The sequence below is a fragment of the Berghia stephanieae genome, chromosome 3 (assembly GCF_034508935.2).
Source record: "Berghia stephanieae isolate SIO BIC M18660-M18661 chromosome 3, UCSD_Bste_1.3, whole genome shotgun sequence".
In the NCBI taxonomy this organism is placed as follows: domain Eukaryota; kingdom Metazoa; phylum Mollusca; class Gastropoda; order Nudibranchia; family Aeolidiidae; genus Berghia; species Berghia stephanieae.
The window spans coordinates 50,737,803-50,758,136 of NC_088362.1; the positions used below are offsets into that span (position 1 = coordinate 50,737,803).

General features: G+C 35.8%; 1 protein-coding gene and 1 long non-coding RNA gene across 3 annotated transcripts in view; one reads left to right on the plus strand and one right to left on the minus strand.

Moving 5' to 3' along the window:
- Positions 1–459: 459 nt before the first annotated feature.
- The window catches only part of LOC144967947 (T-box transcription factor T homolog 1-like), a 56,953-nt gene continuing 37,078 nt past the window's right edge, over positions 460–20,334 (minus strand). The window contains exons 4-11 of one of the 2 annotated variants that reach the window (XM_078905749.1): positions 16,999–17,139; positions 15,795–15,856; positions 12,866–12,937; positions 11,903–12,352; positions 9,563–9,624; positions 3,509–3,682; positions 2,901–3,163; positions 1,506–1,764 (exon numbers count right to left, since the gene is read on the minus strand). In XM_078905749.1, the coding sequence (XP_078761875.1) occupies positions 1,594–1,764; positions 2,901–3,163; positions 3,509–3,682; positions 9,563–9,624; positions 11,903–12,352; positions 12,866–12,937; positions 15,795–15,856; positions 16,999–17,139 (1,395 nt within the window). In that variant the 3' untranslated portion in view covers positions 1,506–1,593. Of the gene's footprint in view, positions 1,765–2,900; positions 3,164–3,508; positions 3,683–9,562; positions 9,625–11,902; positions 12,353–12,865; positions 12,938–15,794; positions 15,857–16,998; positions 17,140–20,334 lie in introns of both variants that reach the window. The other variant, XM_078905750.1, reaches the window with a different exon arrangement.
- LOC144967948 (uncharacterized) lies at positions 3,073–5,257 on the plus strand. The gene is made up of 2 exons (XR_013644486.1): positions 3,073–3,165; positions 4,411–5,257. It is a non-coding gene; the product is annotated as an uncharacterized LOC144967948 (long non-coding RNA).

The window sequence follows — 20,334 nt, forward strand, 5'->3', positions numbered from 1 at the left end:
AACGATAATGGTTCAAAAAATGCCACATGGGACATTTCGAGATGACGATGGAGTAAGCACTTACGTTGAATAATAATTCTAAATAGTAAATAAGGATAATCAATTGAAAATGTCCATTCCTTTTTTACAATCAAAACCATAAGACAACAATGGTTGCTATAGCCCGTTAAAATATAAGCGTTGTTTTTGCCATGAAGCCAGTGTAAAGAAAGGAAAGTATCATCATAGCTACACTGACTGCTCAACAACTTAATTGTAGAGTTTTTGAAACCAAGAATACAAAATAAAATGGACTCGGATTAATCAAGTCACTGGTATCTTCCATTGACAACAATAACTGTTAGATCTACCACGATGCTAAAGAGAAGCGAATAAACCCCAATAATGTTGAGTGTCATGCCATCCACTTTGCTCAAAAAAAAAAAAAAAAAATGAAAAAAAGAAAGACGGAAAGCATACTTCATTTCTCCATTTTCAGGTTTTAATGTAACCTTTCATAACTGTTAACAAATGATGGTATATTAATTATGTCCAAATCTTACTGGCTAGTAACTTCAAGTCAAGGCATTATTTTTTCTCACTCATGTAGCAAATAATGCTATGCGCAGTGAAAGTTATTCTCGGAATAAAAACTTAAAAATTGCTACTCTCTTTTAGAGAAAAAGATATTTCGTGATTAGAAATGTCAATGTTATAATATTAGTAAATAACCAGTTTCACAGCAACATTCAATGCACAAACAATACATTTCTTATATTGAACTAAAAACAATCAAGCGAGTATCGCAAATCGTTACAATGTTCACGCTTGGATTACAAACTCGATAAAACTTTGATAAATTCCTCCTCGAAATCCAGGTCAGAATTTAAAGAACAACATCATATTATTAGATACGCCTCAGTCTGTAGTTTATTTTGTATTTGAACACGTTGATAATGATTGCTGGAAGTAGACGTGAAGAGATGGCCAGTTTTCTAAATAGTGTTCCGTCTGATGACTGAGATCGTAATTACGTCCCTTGTTTTATGAGACCCCACAACTGAACATCCCAGTAAGGGTATCTCAATTTCCCTTGAAATTGGACAGTTAGATTGGTTTTTGGGCTTTCTACCCACGACTAGGTTTTCAACTTTGTGAAAAGTGTTTAAGAGTGTGTTGTGTGGAAACTGGGGGCGAGGGGGGGGGGGGGGGGGGGGGGGGGGGGGGAAGGTAAACCCCCTACTAACAAATAACATTGTCTATCTTTGGTATTTCAGTTGATTAATGATAAAAGATAACACTTGATTAAGGTTTTGTGTAGCTGCTGCCGACACACTTTAAACTGTATTGAGTCACAGAAAAACAATCACACCATCAATATGATAATTCCGCCGTGTAACAAGAAGTTGGGAATTTCGTCTCCATGGCAACAACAAGAACAAGAAAATATAACAATATGTAGGAATATTATGGTAAAATCCTCGTAGTGAAGGTGTCACGTGGTTCTTGTCTCAGCTAATTGGTTCTTTTTATTTTTTGCTAACGAGATTTTGTGGGATATCACAGGAAATTGGGCGGAATTTGGGACGATTGATGGTGTGATGTGATTGGTTGTCATAAAGGGGGCGGGGTCAAAGGGCTCCAACTGCCCCTGGAGGCATCTACAGCTCGATTTGGCGTAGCATGTGAAGAGTAGGGGTTGACGTCACATCCGGTGAGTTGGTCGTAACTGGCGGTTGGTTGTGTGCCTTGAGGACTTGTATTAGCACTTCCGGTTCCTGAGTTCTGAAACAATGGAAAGAAGTCAAGTAAGGACGATGATAATTTACAAATTCAATCCTTCCTCTTACCTTCCTTTTCTCCATCTCCCTCTCGATTTCTCCTCTTCCTCCTCCTCCTCCTCCTCCTCCTCCTCCTCCTCCTCCTCCTCCTCCTCTCTTTCTCTCTCTGTTTCTCTCATTCTTTGACCCTCACCCTCGGAATCTCAGGAATACGTTGGTGGAAGGTCTAAGTAAAGACAAAATTGATTATCTATCTATTTTTTACAAAAATGCTATTCCCTCCCCCCCCCCTCCCACCTCGTCAAATCGACTAAATTTTTTTTCCATAAAATTCAACCTAAGAGGCGGGTCTCCCTCTATCAAAATTAAATGTTTGGACAGTGTATGGCCATTGATAATTTGAAGCGTTCACTTCTTGAAGAGATCAGGCCTGTAAAACTGGTTGGACAGATATGGAAGGCATGATACTATGATTGTCTTCAAAAGAAGAGGAATTTGTCATTTAAGATAAGATCAGATGACATGACATGATCCATAAAGGGAAATAAAATGCTATAAATATTCCCCTTCCAACAACATCTAACAAACACTTCTTTTTCGTGTTTTTCAGCTATTTTTTTGCAATACATAGGGGAAAGATGAAGGAAAAACGAGATACACTCTTTACCGATGTGCATCTCACACTCTTTACCGATGTACATCACATCTCCCAAAACATGATTCTATTTAATTTACAGATTCAATGGCTTTGGCTGCCTCAACACAATTCGGTGGTATTCCATCCGCCTCTGACTGAGAGTGCTTAATGATAAAATTCTAAAACGCAAAGTTCGGCCATTGAGGTAGAGAGAAAGAGGCATTGGAGCAAATGGCTTGTCATAGAACGGCGCTGTTGAAGTAGCCCAAAAGAGGAAAGCATGTCATATTTATGACAGTCACATAGGCCAACGGTATTTAAAAAGATTTTAGGTAACTAATATATTTTTCTTCCAAGTTAGTTTTCAGACGATAGTCAACGACATCATCAAAATACCATTTCCACAGTCTGTTATTTGGTGAACGTTTACATCTATTTATTGTATTTCTCCATAGAAGCATTATATAAGTATCGTTTTAAAAATCAACTATTTTTCTACTCACCCCAGGAATGTTACCAAGTGTAGGACTGGAGGTTGAAGACGGGGTCAAGGAATAGGGGGCCGGGCTGCGTAGATAAGATGGCATGGCACAGTTTTGATTGGGTGACAAATTGCTGACACCGCCCATCCACATACCATATTGACTTTGAGAAGAGGATCCTGCAGAAAACATCCCGTGAGCTCCACCCATCGACATATTTGCCCAGTTTTCTGAGGCTAAATTCAACATTGGGATGTTGGCGCCCATTTCCCGATTAAAATTTCCTGTAAAAAAATAAAAGTATAGAAGCAAAAGACATTATAGGGAACAGGAGAATTGTAACAACTGAGGTGTTGGTGTTGGTAGTGATGAAAATGGCGATTGTGGTGGTGGTGGTGATGATGATGATGATGATGATGATGATGATGATGATAAGGATGATGATGATTTTGATGACGACGACGACGATGATGGTGATGTTGGTGGATACAGTTAAATGAAAGAAAGTAATAAACAAACAAAAAGAGAGATAGACAGAAAGATTGAGAGATAGATAGATAGATAGACAGACAAACAGGCAGACAGACAGATAGATAGATAGGTAGATAGATAAATAGATAGATAGTTACCGTGATGTGTTGGAGACCTACGTTGATAGGGATGATAACCCGCTTGTCTGGAATTTCTTAATGAAAACCGATCACAATGGGCATTGCTGAGCCCGAAACTTGAGGCAAACTGGTGGGCCGGTGGAGGAACCAGTGGGTGGGTTGGGCTGGGAGCCAGATACCATGGGGCTGCGACTGGGGACGAGACAAGTAGATGATAAACCATGTTACTTTTTTTTTACTTCTTATTAAACATTTATATAGCACTCCCTACCAACCACTTGTAAACAAGCCCTTTCGACTGATGACTTCAAAAAATCCCTCCCTGCTACCCTCTAAAACCCCTGTTACTGAAAAGACGGCCATACAATCTTCAGCCTGAAGCTTTGGCCTGAACGTTGCTCGATGCTCTTAACAAGGGGTATCCAATTTAACATGTAGGGCGAGACATGACGCCTGTTTGGCGAAATTGCAATTTTCTTTCCGACAGAACCAACGCTGTTTATGGTCAGGTTTACACCTGAGTACGGGGAGAGAAAGCGAGTAAAGAGCCTTTTCATTTTCCGAAGGATCAGAATACCACAAATATTATCATGCTTAACTCATTTTACAAGACTTCTGTATTCATTCATAGAGATAAAAAATATACTGAATTTGCAGTATCAGTAGCAGTCCTAAGGCCATCCCTTTTATTAAAGATAATTGACTACCTATAGCGGAATATCCATTCGATGAGGTGTGTGTCGGGTGGAAAGAAAAATTGATATAGTATTATCTGATCTGTCGCAGCACTCATAAAAACATCGTTTGGAATAAAATTGTCTTAAATCTTTTTTTAAGAAGCTGTAAAAAAGCCTCAACTGTTAATTATCGACATGTATCTCATGCTTTGCGTTAATTTTTTTGTGTCTCTTTGTTGCCAGCTACAGAGAGGATGACTGTTAACTTTGGACATTGATATAGTTGAGGTCCATTGGGAGATTCATTAAAACCTGACAACCACTAGAATATTATGAACAATTCTTCACACCTTTATCTGTACGCAAAGATAAACACGGACACTCCTTTTGTCACCGATGGGTTTTGAGTATGTTATGCTCTTTCAAACACCAAGCCAAGTGCGTCATGGTCTCTCTAACACAAAGAATCATAACTCTTGAGACCTTCTGTCTTTATTATTTATTTGATCTTGTGATAAATGAACCAAGATTTCCCACGAAGGTCCATCCGATCACACCCACACACATACACACACACACACACACACACACACACTCTAAATTGATCATTACAAATTTCGCACGTGCTTATCTCTCGTCGCCCTTTCTTCGATACGAACAAGTCTATTACGATTGGGTTAGGGGAGTTTATAAAATTATTAATAATCTGACCATGTCCCTAAATCATTGCCTGTCGACGGTTTGTAATCGACCTGGTCATTCCAGAACTTTCTAGAAATCATCATCCAGTCGTCAGTGCCATGTTTATAACGGTCTGTGTTATCACGGCTGAACAAGGAATGAATCCAAACGTCCTAACGGGAATGGATGACCGTCGCTGAGAGAAAGTCTAGATGAAAGCGCGTAGTTTATCAGAATGAATGAATGGACAGTTCATGATAGTCTCCAATCTATCCACTATGTTGTCCCGTTTTGTTCATGGCAATCGTGACACTGTTAGTTGGGAATCGGCAAAACGGACATGTATGATTGCAATGTCGTCTATGATAATATGAGCATTTCGTATTGCGATTAAAATTCAGCCTTTTTATTATTTTCTTTTGCGTTTTTCTTTCTTGTCATTTCGTTTTGTGTTTGTTATTTTTTCGGTTAATGTCTTTATTTTTGTCACCCAACGAGGTGGTAACACGTGACATGGCAACATCATATTGCTGTTTGCCATCCTAAAGTGGTGATTTTTTTTACTGAGCTTTACCGAATCAATTGTTGACGCTAGGCGATTAATCGCATTATCAATATCCCAATCTCTGGTGGGTAGATTCACTCATTGACACCCCCCCCCCCCCCCCAAATACAAATATATCATGTAATCTTAAACGTTTAGTCTGAGTGTGAGAATTTAGTGAATAATAATTATCCCCCAACTGGCAGAAAGCCAAGAACAAAGAGGTGGATTACGTCATCTTAATTGATTTTATATCATTAAGTTTCTATCTTTTTAAAATTAGATTTTTTAAAAAACAAATAAACAAAGAGGGTCACTCACGACTACAGATTTTTTTAAAATTTGACCACTGATGGACCGGGGGAGTGCCAATAGCTCAGTTGGTTGAGCACTCGCTTCCAAGGGACCAAGATCGATCCCGGGTGCAGTTTTTTTTTCTGAGCCCTCTGTCTACTCAGCAGTGAATGTGTAACTGGGTCTCTTAGGCCTGGTAGAAAGTACTTTGCGAAAAACTAGCGTCCTATCCAAAGGATAGCAAGCGATTGCTATTGTCGTCCGTTTCACGCCATAAAAACAGGGATAACCTCCGGTTCTAATGGGCCTAATGGCTCTGAAGGACTACTTTTTTACTTTACCACTGACGGACCAAAGACTTTTACAAATAGGGATGACCCAAGGAAAGACAAATCACACAAAACCGGACCTACAATATAAGGATCATCAATATCCCGTTCCGGTTCCAGATTTATGGTCAAGATGTCTTCCACTGACCACTATCCCGTCACTCTAACGCCCCGCACCGAGTCTGATTCCAGACATCATGGAGACGATTGAGTGTCCACGATAAGAGACCGGCTGGGAGAAGTGTCCAGTCTGTTTGTATTTCACGGGCTACTGATATGTTACAAGTCACCACAGAGAATATAATTTGGTCTGTCGGAGACAAAGATGGCCGCTGTTAGGTTGGAGAAATGTCTTTGATAATCCAGAAGTCTCCAAAGACATGTGTTTGAGTGAAAAAGATCAAAATGAAATAAGAGGAATCAGACGTTTTGGGATTGCAGACTTCGTCAGCAATACGCACAGGAAACGAAGGAGTGGCAATATATATATTTATAACTATTTTTTCAAAAAGTAATATGAGGCAAGTAACTGCAGAGCGAATAATTAGCACCATAAAAAATATTCTGATTGGAAAGTATGTGTTCAGTGGTTAAGGGGCTTTTACGATGGATCCCTTTGTCTAAAACTTGACAAATTAGCCTGATGTTAAAAATAATTTGTTTACGAGTAATAGAATATAATTTGTTACTGTATGTTAACAGCTATGTACGATTAAAGTTAATCGACAGAAGTTCGTATCATGTTGTTGGTAATGCGAAGTTATTTCAGTTTATATATTATTCCAATGTGCGCCTAAAGCTGCGACCGACAATGCGAGATTGGCGCTATATTATTATTATTATTATTATTATTATTATTATTATTATTATTATTATTATTATTATTATTATTATTATTATTATTATTATTTCGTTAAGTAATACATTTCCGAATTTCGAATACGATGCAAATCCTGTTAATCCTCATTATCGAAATCCAACCCCGAGAGAAGAGAGAGAAGAGAGAGAGAGAGAGAGAGGAGAGAGAGAGAGAGAGAAGAGATAGAGAGAGAGAGAGAGAGAGAGAGAGAGAGAGAGAGAGAGAGAGAGAGAGAGAGAGAGATAAAGAGAGTGTGTGGGAGGGAAGGAGAAGGGCAGGACGGGGGAGGGGGTGCTTTTGACAGATTTGGAATTCCGATCAGTCCGATCAATCAGTCTCCTAATCGATAAAAGTGTTAGCACAGGTGCTAAACGGTCAGTCTTAAGACTGACCACGAACGGCTGCCTACTGGAATCAATCAATGTAAAGTGTTTTACAAGCCGGTGTTTATCGCCTGGTCACTCAGACTTATCGAATTAACAAATTCAACAGACTATGGCCTGGCTTTGAAAGCCGGTAAGCCGCCGTTCGAGTTGATACAACTTGAAAAGGGGATCATTATTCTATCAATTAAAACGGAATTCCGTCAGTCGTCGGTGCGAGAATGTTGCATTTGATATGGCATGTCTGTTATTGTAGGCTAGAAGTCGATAGATGTCACGATTTTTCTCTAGAAATAAACAAATAACGCCCACACTGGACTTGCTTCAGCAGCAATATCGGGATAATTGCCTAATATTTTTTCATAGTAACATACAATTTTGATTTTGTGTTTTTAGCCAATCGATCGTTTACGTATTTCCGGTTATTGGTCAACGAAATGACAAAACTAGGATTGGAATAGAACAGGAGCAGCTTTTTAATCACGTTACATTTTGGTCCAGCATAGGATCTTACACGAGGCTATAAGTATAACGTTGAGACACTACGAAGTTTAAGAGAAATTTAAAGTTTCAAAAAAGCTCAGAGTCAATTCCGTTTGGAACTGCTAAAAATCCAACTTCTTTGGATGAAAACAACGTGCTCAATATTTACTATTGATAATGGAACGTAATAATGGACTTGAATTTACATTGTTTTGTGAAAAAATTTTGCGATGGTTTGAGAGTATTTCCATTACAACAATGAGCCCATAAAAATTTGGGTTATCAGACCTGTACACTTCGATAAGAAAAAAATTCATATCAGGGCTCATGTTTTTAAAGAAATAAATGCCTCAGGTGTTCAAAATCGTTATCCATCCAGCATTTTAAAAACGTCATTTCAAACTTGGCTGTTATCTATCTCTTGATTTAATATACTTTTTATCTTTCTTTCTTTCTGAAGCGCATTGATCATGATGAATCAGTGAAATAGCACCATATCGATATTCCTATTGAATTTACATATCTATATCATGAGTGCATTGTTGCATTGACTTTTGACTTAACGACTGTTGAATGAGTACATACACAAAATGACATCGCCAATCCCTTGAAAGTCACCAAGATGCTAGTCCTATTCATAATTCAACCCACCAGGCAAGCACAAATGTCTTAACGTGATACGAAATTGAAATAGTCTTTCGGATAAAGCATTGTCATTTGTCCATTTCACTATTTTTCCGTCGTGACCAATTCAACTAACCAGGCCAGTGCAATGACGTGAAACAAAACAATCTTTTGGATAAAACATTCCCATGTGTCCATTGCACCAGTTTTCCAGCGTGCCCTAATTCAATTAACTAACCAGGCGGTGCAATGTATTAACAACCAGGCCAGTGCAATGTATTAACCTGATACAATAATCTTTTGGATAAAACATTCTCATGTGTCCATTTTACTCGTTTTCCGACGTGCCCCAATTCAACTAACCAGCCCAGTGCAATGTCTTAACTTGCTTCAATAATCTGTTGGATAAAACATTTTCATGTGTCCATTTCACCATTTCCGGCATGTCCCAAAACAAATGACAAGGGACCTAATCCAAATCACCCACCAAACGTCAATCCACAGCAAACAGATCCCTGACACACCAATCGGCGGTTGATTAGTGCGTACCTGTTGACGTCACGTGACCATGATCATGTGATCAGGGATTGTGGTTTGTGCCTGGTACACAATTTGTATTTGTTGCTGTTGTGGATGGGCTGGATAGAGTCACAAAGGACAAGGAAATAGCCGAAATCCGTTACAGATTTCACAACACGTTGTTTAAACAATGAGTAGCGAGATGGCATTAACTAGCACACAGGGGACCAATAATATATCAGCCCAACTATCATCAGCATATCGTGTTTTATTTTCTTTGAACAAGTTACTTAGCTCCCACTGGTCATTTGCGCACTGTATTGAGGTTGATATTGAGTTGGGTTAACTCAATGATTTTTTTTTTATCTTAACCTTAAGATAACCTTTATAACCTTACGTTTTTGTTATCGTTATCATCATCATCATCATCATCATCATCATCATCATCATCATCATCATCATCATCATCATCATCATCAACATCGTCGTCGTAGTCATCTTTCTCCTCCTCCTCCTCCTCCTCCTCCTCCTCCTCCTCCTCCTCCTCCTTCTCCTCCTCCATCATCATCATTACTTCCTCCATCAGGTATAATGTACTTACACAGTGTCAACAACAAAAACAACAACAGCTACGACTACAAATACCACAATGATAGAAACAGCAACACTTTGTACTCACAGTGAGACAGAGATCTATCCTGGCCACAACCGCTGTCGTCTATAAAATCTCTTTGATCTGGTCTGGATGGGAGTGGTAGAATAAAAAAAAAGTTTGAATTGTTGTTTTGTATACCTATCTATTATTTTCTCCGTTTTTTGGGTTGTTTTTTTATCACTATTGTTCTATCTATTTTTTTTTTCTTTTTTATTTAATTATTTTTATTATAATTTTGGGACAGAATAAGAAGATGATATATTTAAAGTAGGATTTTATAATCTATTTTCATCATAAATCTACATTTTAAAGCAGTCAACCCACCTTCCTCATCTCCCCCCCCCCCCCCCCCCTCTCGAATTAATATAATCACTTACTCAAGTGAAACAAATACTTTATAAAAAAAAAAAAAAACAATCCTTGACTTTATTTTCAGGAGGTCAGATGGGGTCGGAAGAAAAAGGTTTGATTGGGGGGGGGGGGGGGATTCATAAGTCTTGCATTTTAAATTGACAAACATCATCTAAGATTAATATTTTTTTAAAAGTTTAACTGGCCAGTAAAGAAATTACTGCAAATCTAATATGTCACACCGATCTTACTATTCTGACAACAAAATGTGTTGATGATTAGAATGAAACGAGGTTAGTCGAACATATTGAACGATAATCAATAGATGTCAATCAAAAATAATTGGTCAACGTTTATTAGTATAACGAGGTTAGTAAAACTTCACGAAGGAAATTATGAAATCAATAACAAAATTATCAATCAATAATCGATATGATCCTGTCGATTTGTCAATGGTTTAGAGAAACTGAATCGTAACCAGAGCATAATGTGTATTCCATGAAAGGTTCAACATTTATCGAGAAAGAAGGAAATACAGACCTGCCTAGTACCACAAAAAATTCGTAGAATTACGAAATTTTGGCTCCAATTTCAGAACTTCATGAGCATCTCTAAGTCATTAATGGTTGTAAATTGATTTTTAATACTAGACTGCATAACTCTAAGGGTCATGAAGTGTTGTCTTGGCATTGTTAGGATAAATTGTTGATCCATAAAGTTAATTGCTATTTTATCCCCTATAGTCTACGATTTTTTTAATATTCAAGAAGGCAGGTCTGGAAATATGTTAGAGATTGACTGAATGGCTCATTTCCCAGATGCTCTACGAAATAATGACCCAGTAATCTAAACAGTAGAAATTTGTGTGAACTAACAAAATAGCTATTAAACCAAATTTCATGTTTGACAGGCGTCCATCTACCTTTGAAAACTTCATAGATGGAGCATCACTATGTTATCGATACCTCATAAATAATCACAAATGCAATATCTGGTTTATTTGGAACCAATATCGATTATGACCCAATGACAATAAATCAATACATATTTCAGGTTACAACCGTGTCATTGGTAAGAGTTAAAAGATTACATTGTGGATTCCTTATTTTTAAAAAGAGATTTATTTTTAAACGTGAGCGTTTATATAGAGCAATACCCACTGAACGTGCTCAAAGCGCTTTACAAAGGGTCCCTGACCAAAAGCAACACGTAACATGTAGAACGAGACATGACGCCTGTTAGGCGAAACTACAATTTTTTCCGCGACAGAGACAAATCTGTTTTATGGCGCTGGTATAACCTAAATGTGTTGCAAGCGCCGTAAAACTATTAAAAACAAACAAAAAAAAACAAAAAACAAATCTGTTTTACACCTGAGTACGGTGAGAGAATGTGAGTAAAGAGTTTTTTCCAAGGTCTCAACTATGCGTCCTGCGAGGCTCGAGTCTAGAACCTTCCGATCACATAGCCGCACATTTACATTATATTTCGGAAAAGGGAGTGGAGCAGATATTTATGTTGATGAAACAAGACAATATTGTCTTCTGGCACGACCCAACTCACTTCATTCCTTGTTATTGACAATTTTCTTCAGCAAACTATCAAAACCTGTTCTAAACGTCGGTTGATAGGAAATAAAATTGTTGTTCTATTTCGTGTGACTGTCAATTAAGGGAAATTCTGTACGAGCTGAGCTAGCTATCTCAGTAAAAGAGGGATACATGGAAGAAATGTGCTCCCTAATGAAGGAAAAAGTAGGCTGCTGCTGCTGCTGCTGCTGCTGCTGCTGCTGATGATGATGATGATGATGATGATGATGATGAGGATGATGATGATGATGATGATGATGATGATAATGGTGTTGATTATAGTGTTAGTATTGAGGTCTGCAACAAAAGGATATCATTAGTAGAAATCAGTATTAAAAGGTTATCAATAAATAATGGTCCAGAAAACAAGGACTGATCATGCAAATTAAATAAATAAATTGTAAAATTCATTCAATGTTGATACCTGTACACGAGTGCTGGGTGGGCAAGAGTAGGGGAGGTAAAGGGGAATGGGGAAAGCGTTGCCTGCAATACTGGGGAGTGATCCAAAGCCGGGAGGGGAAAGATCTCTGGGCTACTTCTGCTGTTGTTATGGCTACTGCTGTGGCTACTATTGTGGCTATTGTTCTGGCTATTGTGGTCACTATTGTGGCTATTGTTGCTACTGTTGTGGCTGTTATTGTGACTACTGTTATTGCTGGTGTTGAGGCTTGTGTTTTTGGTGCCATCGAGGTTGCTGCTGCTAGCGTTGGTTTGGGGTTCACTGTAGTCCCCAACCATTTCATTGTGAGTCCCGACAACAGTGTGACTTTGTGGTGTGGGGTCGTCAGTGTGGATCTCATTAGACAAAGATTTGCTGTGGAGGCTTTTTAGGTAATTACTACAGTGTTCTTTTAAACCAGAAAACATTTTACTGATTGATAGATTCGTTGATTGATTGATTGATTGATTCATTCATTACGTGGATCGATTTAAGACCATTTGGAGAGAAGAGAGAAATAGAACAAGAACATTTAGAAAATACAATTAATTTGAAAGGAAAATTACCAAAATTCTGATTAACTTTTATCAAAACGTCATTAACAATTTTTTAAAAATTATATATTTTAAAAAAATCAATTTTGATTTTTAAAACTCTATTAAAGTAGGTTAAAATAAAACCAGGGAAATTCTTTGAATAATAAAAATTAATTTCTTAATGAATAAAACAAGAACACAGTACAGGTTTTTGATTGTTTTTCAATTTAGAAAATTTTCATTTAGTTAATTTATTCCAAACTAAATTTAATAGAATTGAAACCAAATGTATGTTTACCTTTCATTAATTGATAGTGTGGTTTATTTTTATTATTTTTTGTAATGTCACTATGTACATGACGTGAGATGTGAGAATGGGCGGAAAGGGGGGGGGGGGGGGTATGCTTACCTGTCCTCTGTCTGTGGTCCCGGTGTCCGATATTCTACAGGTAACGGGTAGGGGTATTCGTTTGGGTTTGTCCTGGGGTTGTCACAAATGTGATGACCATGATTGAAATTAGATTATTATTATTATTGATTAAATCAGTGACATTGATTTCGACCATTTAGAGGCGGAGCTCGACACTGACATCATCTTACCATTTCCACCAAGATAGAAGCAAAGTCGATGCTTTCATGAAGGCTAGCGCAATACTTGCCTACTAGTAGCCTAATAGTAGTAGTAATAAATTAACAATAATAAATGACATTTATATAGAGCTTCATGAAGGCTAGCGCAATACCTGCCTACTAGTAGCCTAATAGTAGTAGTAATAAATTAACAATAATAAATGACATTTATATATCGCTTCATCCCGCTCTAAGTGTTGACTGGGCTAGTGGCATTGTAGTATTAAAATGCGTGATGTGTTCTCCTTAAGTTCTTTACAAGGGTTTACGAGCCATAAGTAAATACTAAACCTAGTAAGGCACTTTCACATATTTTTTTTTTCGTCAGGAACAATCTGTTACCTGCTAGGTACTCATTATAAACCCGAGTTGCTGTTGTCTCAATGAAAACGGTTAGATATGCAGTTATAGTCAGATTAAATTATACATATTAAGAAATTATGATATGAGGAAAAGTTCGTGGAAATAGTGTTCTTTGTGCAAAAATCTCTTTTCATCTATGTATCCAGTCAACGTAGCTTTAGAATAAATTAAACGATGATAACGTGTAACCTTTGACTGCCAACTTCCACGTTGTTACCGATGCGGGAAACAGCAAGGACGAAGAGCCCTCTCAGAAGCTTTGAATAACCTTAATGTTTAGAATTTATGAAAAAACTGTGCTCTTATTTGCGTGCAATCCAATGGTAAATTTTAACAGATGAATTGCACCATGTTATAGATATGTGTCAGTGCATGACAAAATCAATCGAAAGGTGAAAATTTTGGATTTGCATTTTTTTGCATTTTCTGAAAAAAAATTGATCCCCAGACCATTTTAATCTTTATTTGAAGTAAATCGGGTGATTTTTCATGAAGTTATGTTCAGATGTATGGGAAAGGTATCCAGCATTTTTTCTCAAATTTCAAATTTCATACTTTTTCAACTTGACTAGCCGTAAAAGATATTTAGAAGTGAAAATAAGCTTTGATATTTCTCGACGTAAAAAAAAAAGGTTGTTTTAATAATTTATGAAAAAACTCATTTCTGATCAAAATTGACATTCTAACTAAACTTGACAATATCTCAGTTCAAACATTTTCACCATACGACTGATTACGTCATTTAATTAACTGTAGCATATTATTACGGTTGGTATTAAAACTTTAAACGAATGATTGGGACAGGCCTATATAATGGAATGTTTGCACTCATGCATTTGAAATTTCGAACGCATTGAAAAAGAGTTCAATATTTCATACAAAACGTAAAATGAAATAATGATTGCAAGGCTTAAGGGAATTGAAGTCATAGCAAAGGTGGCCTCTCATGATGAGAGGTCAAGCGTCCTCATCCAGGGACTGATAGAGAAAGAAGATATACCCTGTTTTTGCTTGTTCGTTTTTGTATTTCGAAGGAGCAGGTATTGGAAAAAAATGTTAATGATGACACGATGCATTAGAAGAGAAGGCTGCAGGGAATATCCATGGGTAAATTATAAAACTTTGCAGGCACAGCAGACTATGCATGATTATGGTGATAATAATAATAATAATAATAATAATAATAATAATAATAATAATAATAATAATAATAATAATAATAATAATAATAATAATAATAATAATAATAATAATGATGATGATGATGATGATGATGATGATGATGATGATGATGATGATGATGATGATGATGATGATGATGATGATGATGACGTGAATAAATGCATGTATCAATAATCTACACGACACTGCAAGCGGTGCAAAAGCGATGCACAAAGCATAGAATAATAGTTCATTGATGAACCAGAAAGTCAAAGAAAGATATAAAAACCCAACACCAAAATAGAATAATATGTAAAAATAGGTACACTGTATATAAAAGAAAGACCATCACCGTTAGATATTGACATTGAAATAGAGAGAATATAGTATTGTGTAAAATATCTACAACACAAGAGAAATTGGTATATCTAGTATTGATAAATTATAGGAAATCTTTAAAAATGACGTCAAATATTGATCAGGACAACAATGTTAAACTAAACCCATAACTGCGTTCGGATGTCAGACCTGTAAAAAGTACACTTAGGTCACTTCCTATATTTTTGTCCAAAGGACTGGTTTCCAATAGGCTATTTTTTATTAATGTTTGTTCACGACGTAGAAGCAAATAAAAGCCTTACATCTAGCAAATATTATTTTTGTACCAGGCCAGATTGAGCAAAAATGGCCTCAATGTGAATCAACCCAAGATCTCCTTGTATATTGCAAAAATGTTCTTTTTATTTGCGAGTATTCATTATTAATTATTGTTTTCTCCTTCTTTTCTTTTCTTTATTTTTATTTTATTTTTTTTTTTCATCAACCATATATTCTTGTTTCCTTACATGATTATTATTTCTTTCGATAAAGGGAAAAAACCGAAACGTTTTCAATTTTCTGCTACCAATAGAAGCCTAACACTTATAATATTTTTAATTTTTCAGACTTACGTATGTTTTAATTGAGCTAAGAAGAGTGAAAAAAAACTTTTTAGCAAGGACACAAAAATGTGTATGTTACAGTACCAGACTTTTTTTTTTAATGAGCCAGCTATTCTAAACTTCCACGTTACATATTTTATCTAGCAATAATAGAGAAAAGTTTAGATAATTTTCTTTTCATGTTGTAGCAGTCGGGCACTGAATCATAAACATTCTTTATAAAAAGGTTAGATTAGGACTTACCTTTCTTTGGCGTCTAGGAAAGCTTTGGCAAATGGGTTGTGTTTGATTTTCAAGGCTGTAATCTGGAAGTGAAGAATATATAAGGATTGTGGTGATCTAACAGTAATGGTGTGTTTTAATGAAAATAATGATGTTGATGATGATGATGATGATGATGATGATGATGATGATGATGATGATGATGATGATGATGATGATGATGATAATGATTATTATTATTATTATTATTATTATTATTATTATTATTATTATTATTATTATATTATTATTATTATTATTATTATTATTATTATTATTATTATTATTATTATTCTAAGATCAATCTATAAATACGCGATTCTTTTAGATATAGACAGTAGGGCCGACCATAATGATAATTCAGCTTAGATATATATATATAAATCAAATAGAAGATATTGATGAATAAAATTGATATAATATAGATTATGTGATTTAGAAAGGGGGAAGGGGAATCCACAAACAATAGGGGGCAGCGTGGCTCAGCGGTACGGTCTTTGCTTCCTACCCGAAAGGTATCGAGTTCGATCACCCGCCGCTGCGCTGTGTGGCCTTGAGTAAGTCACGTCGCCTTAGCTCAATTTTGCGGCGCTGCACTGCGGCTGACGCCTGGATTATTCTAGTCTTCCCTTGGAATAGACCCTAGAGACAAGTTTCCCCTATGGGATGAATAAAGGGAATTTTTTATAATTTTTTTTACTTTTTACATCAAACATCGAACTTCTGAAACATTGGGTCTGGGCGAGATTAAATCATGGTCGTGCGAGGAAAGAGAATATCGAGTAGGTTGAGGAAGAGGAGGATAATCGCGAAGATAAGGAGGAAAATGATGAGTAGGAGGAGAAAAAAAAACGAGCTTTTATATAGCACAATATCCACTTGCTTTACAAATGGTCCCTGGCCAACAGTAACATTTAACATGTACGCCGGGACATGACGCCTGTTAGGCGATATTACAATTTTTTTCGGACAAAGACAACGCTATTAACGGCCAGGTATTCATTTTACACCAGAGTACGGTGAGAGAATATGCGTAAAGAGCCTTCTCCAAGGACTCAACTATGCGCCGACCGAGGCTCGAACCCAGGACCTTCCGATCCGAAAGTGAGTGTCATACCACTAGACAACATAGCCGCAAAAGGAGTAAAAAATTTATCTTTTTTAAAATATGAAAATGAATATTTACCTCTTCGTTCTGATAAGCGGTGACTGCGATGAACTGAGTCTCTGGAAAGCTGAATGTGAGAATGGTTTTCTTCTGAGTGCGCGAATTCACCTTGACCACATGAAGTCTGGGCTCGTATTTATGAAGGGAATTTAACATGATCTGGAGATGAAAAATAAATAAATAAAACTCTCTTGTTTGTCCACGCGCGTATGTGGGTGTGTGAATGTGCGTGTGTCTCCGTGTGTGTTTGTATGTGTGTCATAATATACAGTTACATTTAAGTTCAATCACCGTATTGGGCCCAATAACCAATGTTGATGGTGACAAAAAGTAAATTTTTAAAAAGGAGGAAAATTTGAACAATTGTCTTTAACCCAATGACATGAATTGAAAAGTATAAACAGTAACAGTTAAGTTCAATAACCGCAATGGGCCCATAAAAATAATAATTGAAAAAGTAAACCACCCCTCCATTCCTCCATCTGTTATTGGAGACTATAGACTAATTGCCACAAATGTTGCACAACTAACTGTATAGAAACTGTTAGGAAGTTTTTCAAAGTTTGGCCAGAATACTCATCCTTCAAATCTAACGATTAAAATAACCCTCATCTTATCAAATAACCCTCATCTTGTCAAACACTCTCAAACCTGGGTCTGTATTTTAATCGGTAGATATTTGAAGGGCGTATTCCCGGCCAAAATTTGAACAACGCATTTTATTTCTCCAGATTACGGCAGTATAGAACAATATACTTTTGTACGATTTGGTCTTTATGACTATATAATTATTGTGTTTAGACAATGATCTCAGCATGCACCATCATGCAGCTAGTGATTACCATTATTGGTATCACCTTACACTAAATCTCTCCTCATCCCTCCTCTACTCTCTCACTCTCCGTCTCTCTCTCTCTCTCGCTCTCTCTCTCTCTCTCTCTCTCTCTCTCTGTGTGTGTGTGTGTGTGTGTGTGTGTGTGTGTCCATAGATTATACGATTACAAACGAACATATTATGAGTGCATAAAGTTGAAGAAACATTGCAGGCACTACCCAAATAAAGGATTGGACAAAAATATAATTCTATGTCATATCAATATATCTACATTATATGTGTTTACTTTTATATATTATGTATTATAAATTCATTATTAGTTTTTATATTATAAATCATGGCGTACTAAAAGAGTATTATAGTAGGGCTATATTATGAATCAATAAAAATTTAAAAAATCACACATGTGACGTAAATATCTAGATTGTTTTCTTCTTCTTAAAGGCACGTGTTCCAGCACCTACTATATTATGTGTATATGGTTATGTATTTCTGAAGTGGAATCCTATGTATTATATCATATTACATTTTAAAATGTTTGTCCACTTAATATTAACTTTGATTTTAGCATACGCTTTTAATATCTTTACATGTTTTTGTTAATGATTAATACATAATAGTATAATATGTACCATATTTTTTACTCGGATGGAAAGCGCCTGGGACTGAAACAGTACTCTTACTACAAGGGTTTTCATCATCATCATCATCATCATCATCATCATCATCATCATCATCATCATCATCATCAACGTCATATTATTAGATTATATTATTATTATTATTATTATTATTATTATTATTATTATTATTATTATTATTATTATTATTATTATTATTATTATTATTATTATAATTATTATTATTATTATTATTATTATTATTATTATTATTATTATCATTATTATTATCATTATTATTATTATTATCATCATTATTATCATTACTGTAACTATTACTACGCGATAGAGCCGTATCAAAAATCAAACCACTTGTCCAATCTGTCCTTCTTCATTTCGGGCTCTGGGTATCTCACCACCAGGGGCGGGGGAGGGGGGGGGGGGGGTAATTCTCCGTCCGTGTAATTTGGAACCCCGTAAGATGCGAGACGACAACAACTGTTGGAATTTTTGGGAGGATTTTTTCTTGTATATTTCTGATTTGTCTGGCACTGTTTCTCATCCATGATAAATATTAATTATAATAATAATGATAATGATAATAAAAATAATAATAATAATAATAATAATAATAATAATAATAATAATAATAATAATAATAATAGTAATAATAGTAATAATAGTAATAATATAATAATAATAATAATAATAATAATAATAATAATAATAATAATAATAATAATAATAATAATAATAATAATAATATTACAATGGGTCCCCATTTCAGATTGTTTGTTTTGTTTATTTGGTTCTTGTCTGACACCAGTGTCTGCTCCCAAATTTAGTCATGTTGGAAAATATTATCCCGCAAAACACAGACAAAAAAAATTATTCCTCTAATTCCACTACCTCGAGTTATTACATTACACTATGTTATGTCAAATGTATCCTACGTACCAAAAAATCATCATTGTAGCAATCATCCTGTCTTTTCTTTCATTCTCAATTAATACTTTTCAGCTCTCATCCGCCATTCAACAACACCGTTGATTTGAATGAGGATAGGAAATTGACTGGTTTTCATGACAAGAAAGCCCATTCTCTTCTACTTATCTACTAATAACATGGAATACAATATGCAATTTTAAGTAGTCAAAAATTCTAGATCCCAACCCCAAAGCATGGTTTCCGCCAATTCTATATTACCACTTTGTATGGTTAGGTTTAATGTATCTAAATCTGATTATCTACTACAGTTTTGGTTTAAATATTTGAACCTGAAAGAATAATCAGAATCAGGCTATGACCATCAAGAAAAAAAAAAAGGCACCAAAAAAAAAAAAAAAAAAAAAAAAAAAAAAAAAAAAAAAAAAAAAAAGAGAGAGAGAAAAAAGAGAAAGGCACCAAAAAATAAAAGACCTATTATTACATTTAAAAAAAATAATTAAAAATCAAAAATACAACAGCAACAAAAAACAAAAAAAAAAAAAAAAAACCAAAACAAAAACCACTAAACATAATCTGCTCTGCTCACAAATACATTTCCGACAACCATAAAACGGTAAAGGACGGTAATGCTTATAATATATTTATTGATAACAACATGAAATTTCCAACCATCGGTCGTCACAGACTTGGCCACAGTAGCATCCGTGATTTGACTGGATGGTCAATGCGTCTTTGATGTTTGAAAGTGCTTTCGGTCAATTTGTCCAGAGGGCGTGAAATCAATTTCACGTGGATTCTAAATCATTACAGACCGTCAATTAGGTAAACATTGTATCTTTTTTTTATCTAAGTATAGGAGGGGGGGGGGGGGGGGGACGACTGAGAAGGATTGGGAGGGAGGGGAAGGGGGGGGGGGGGTTGTAGTTGTGTCTTCATCGCAGCGGGTTACTG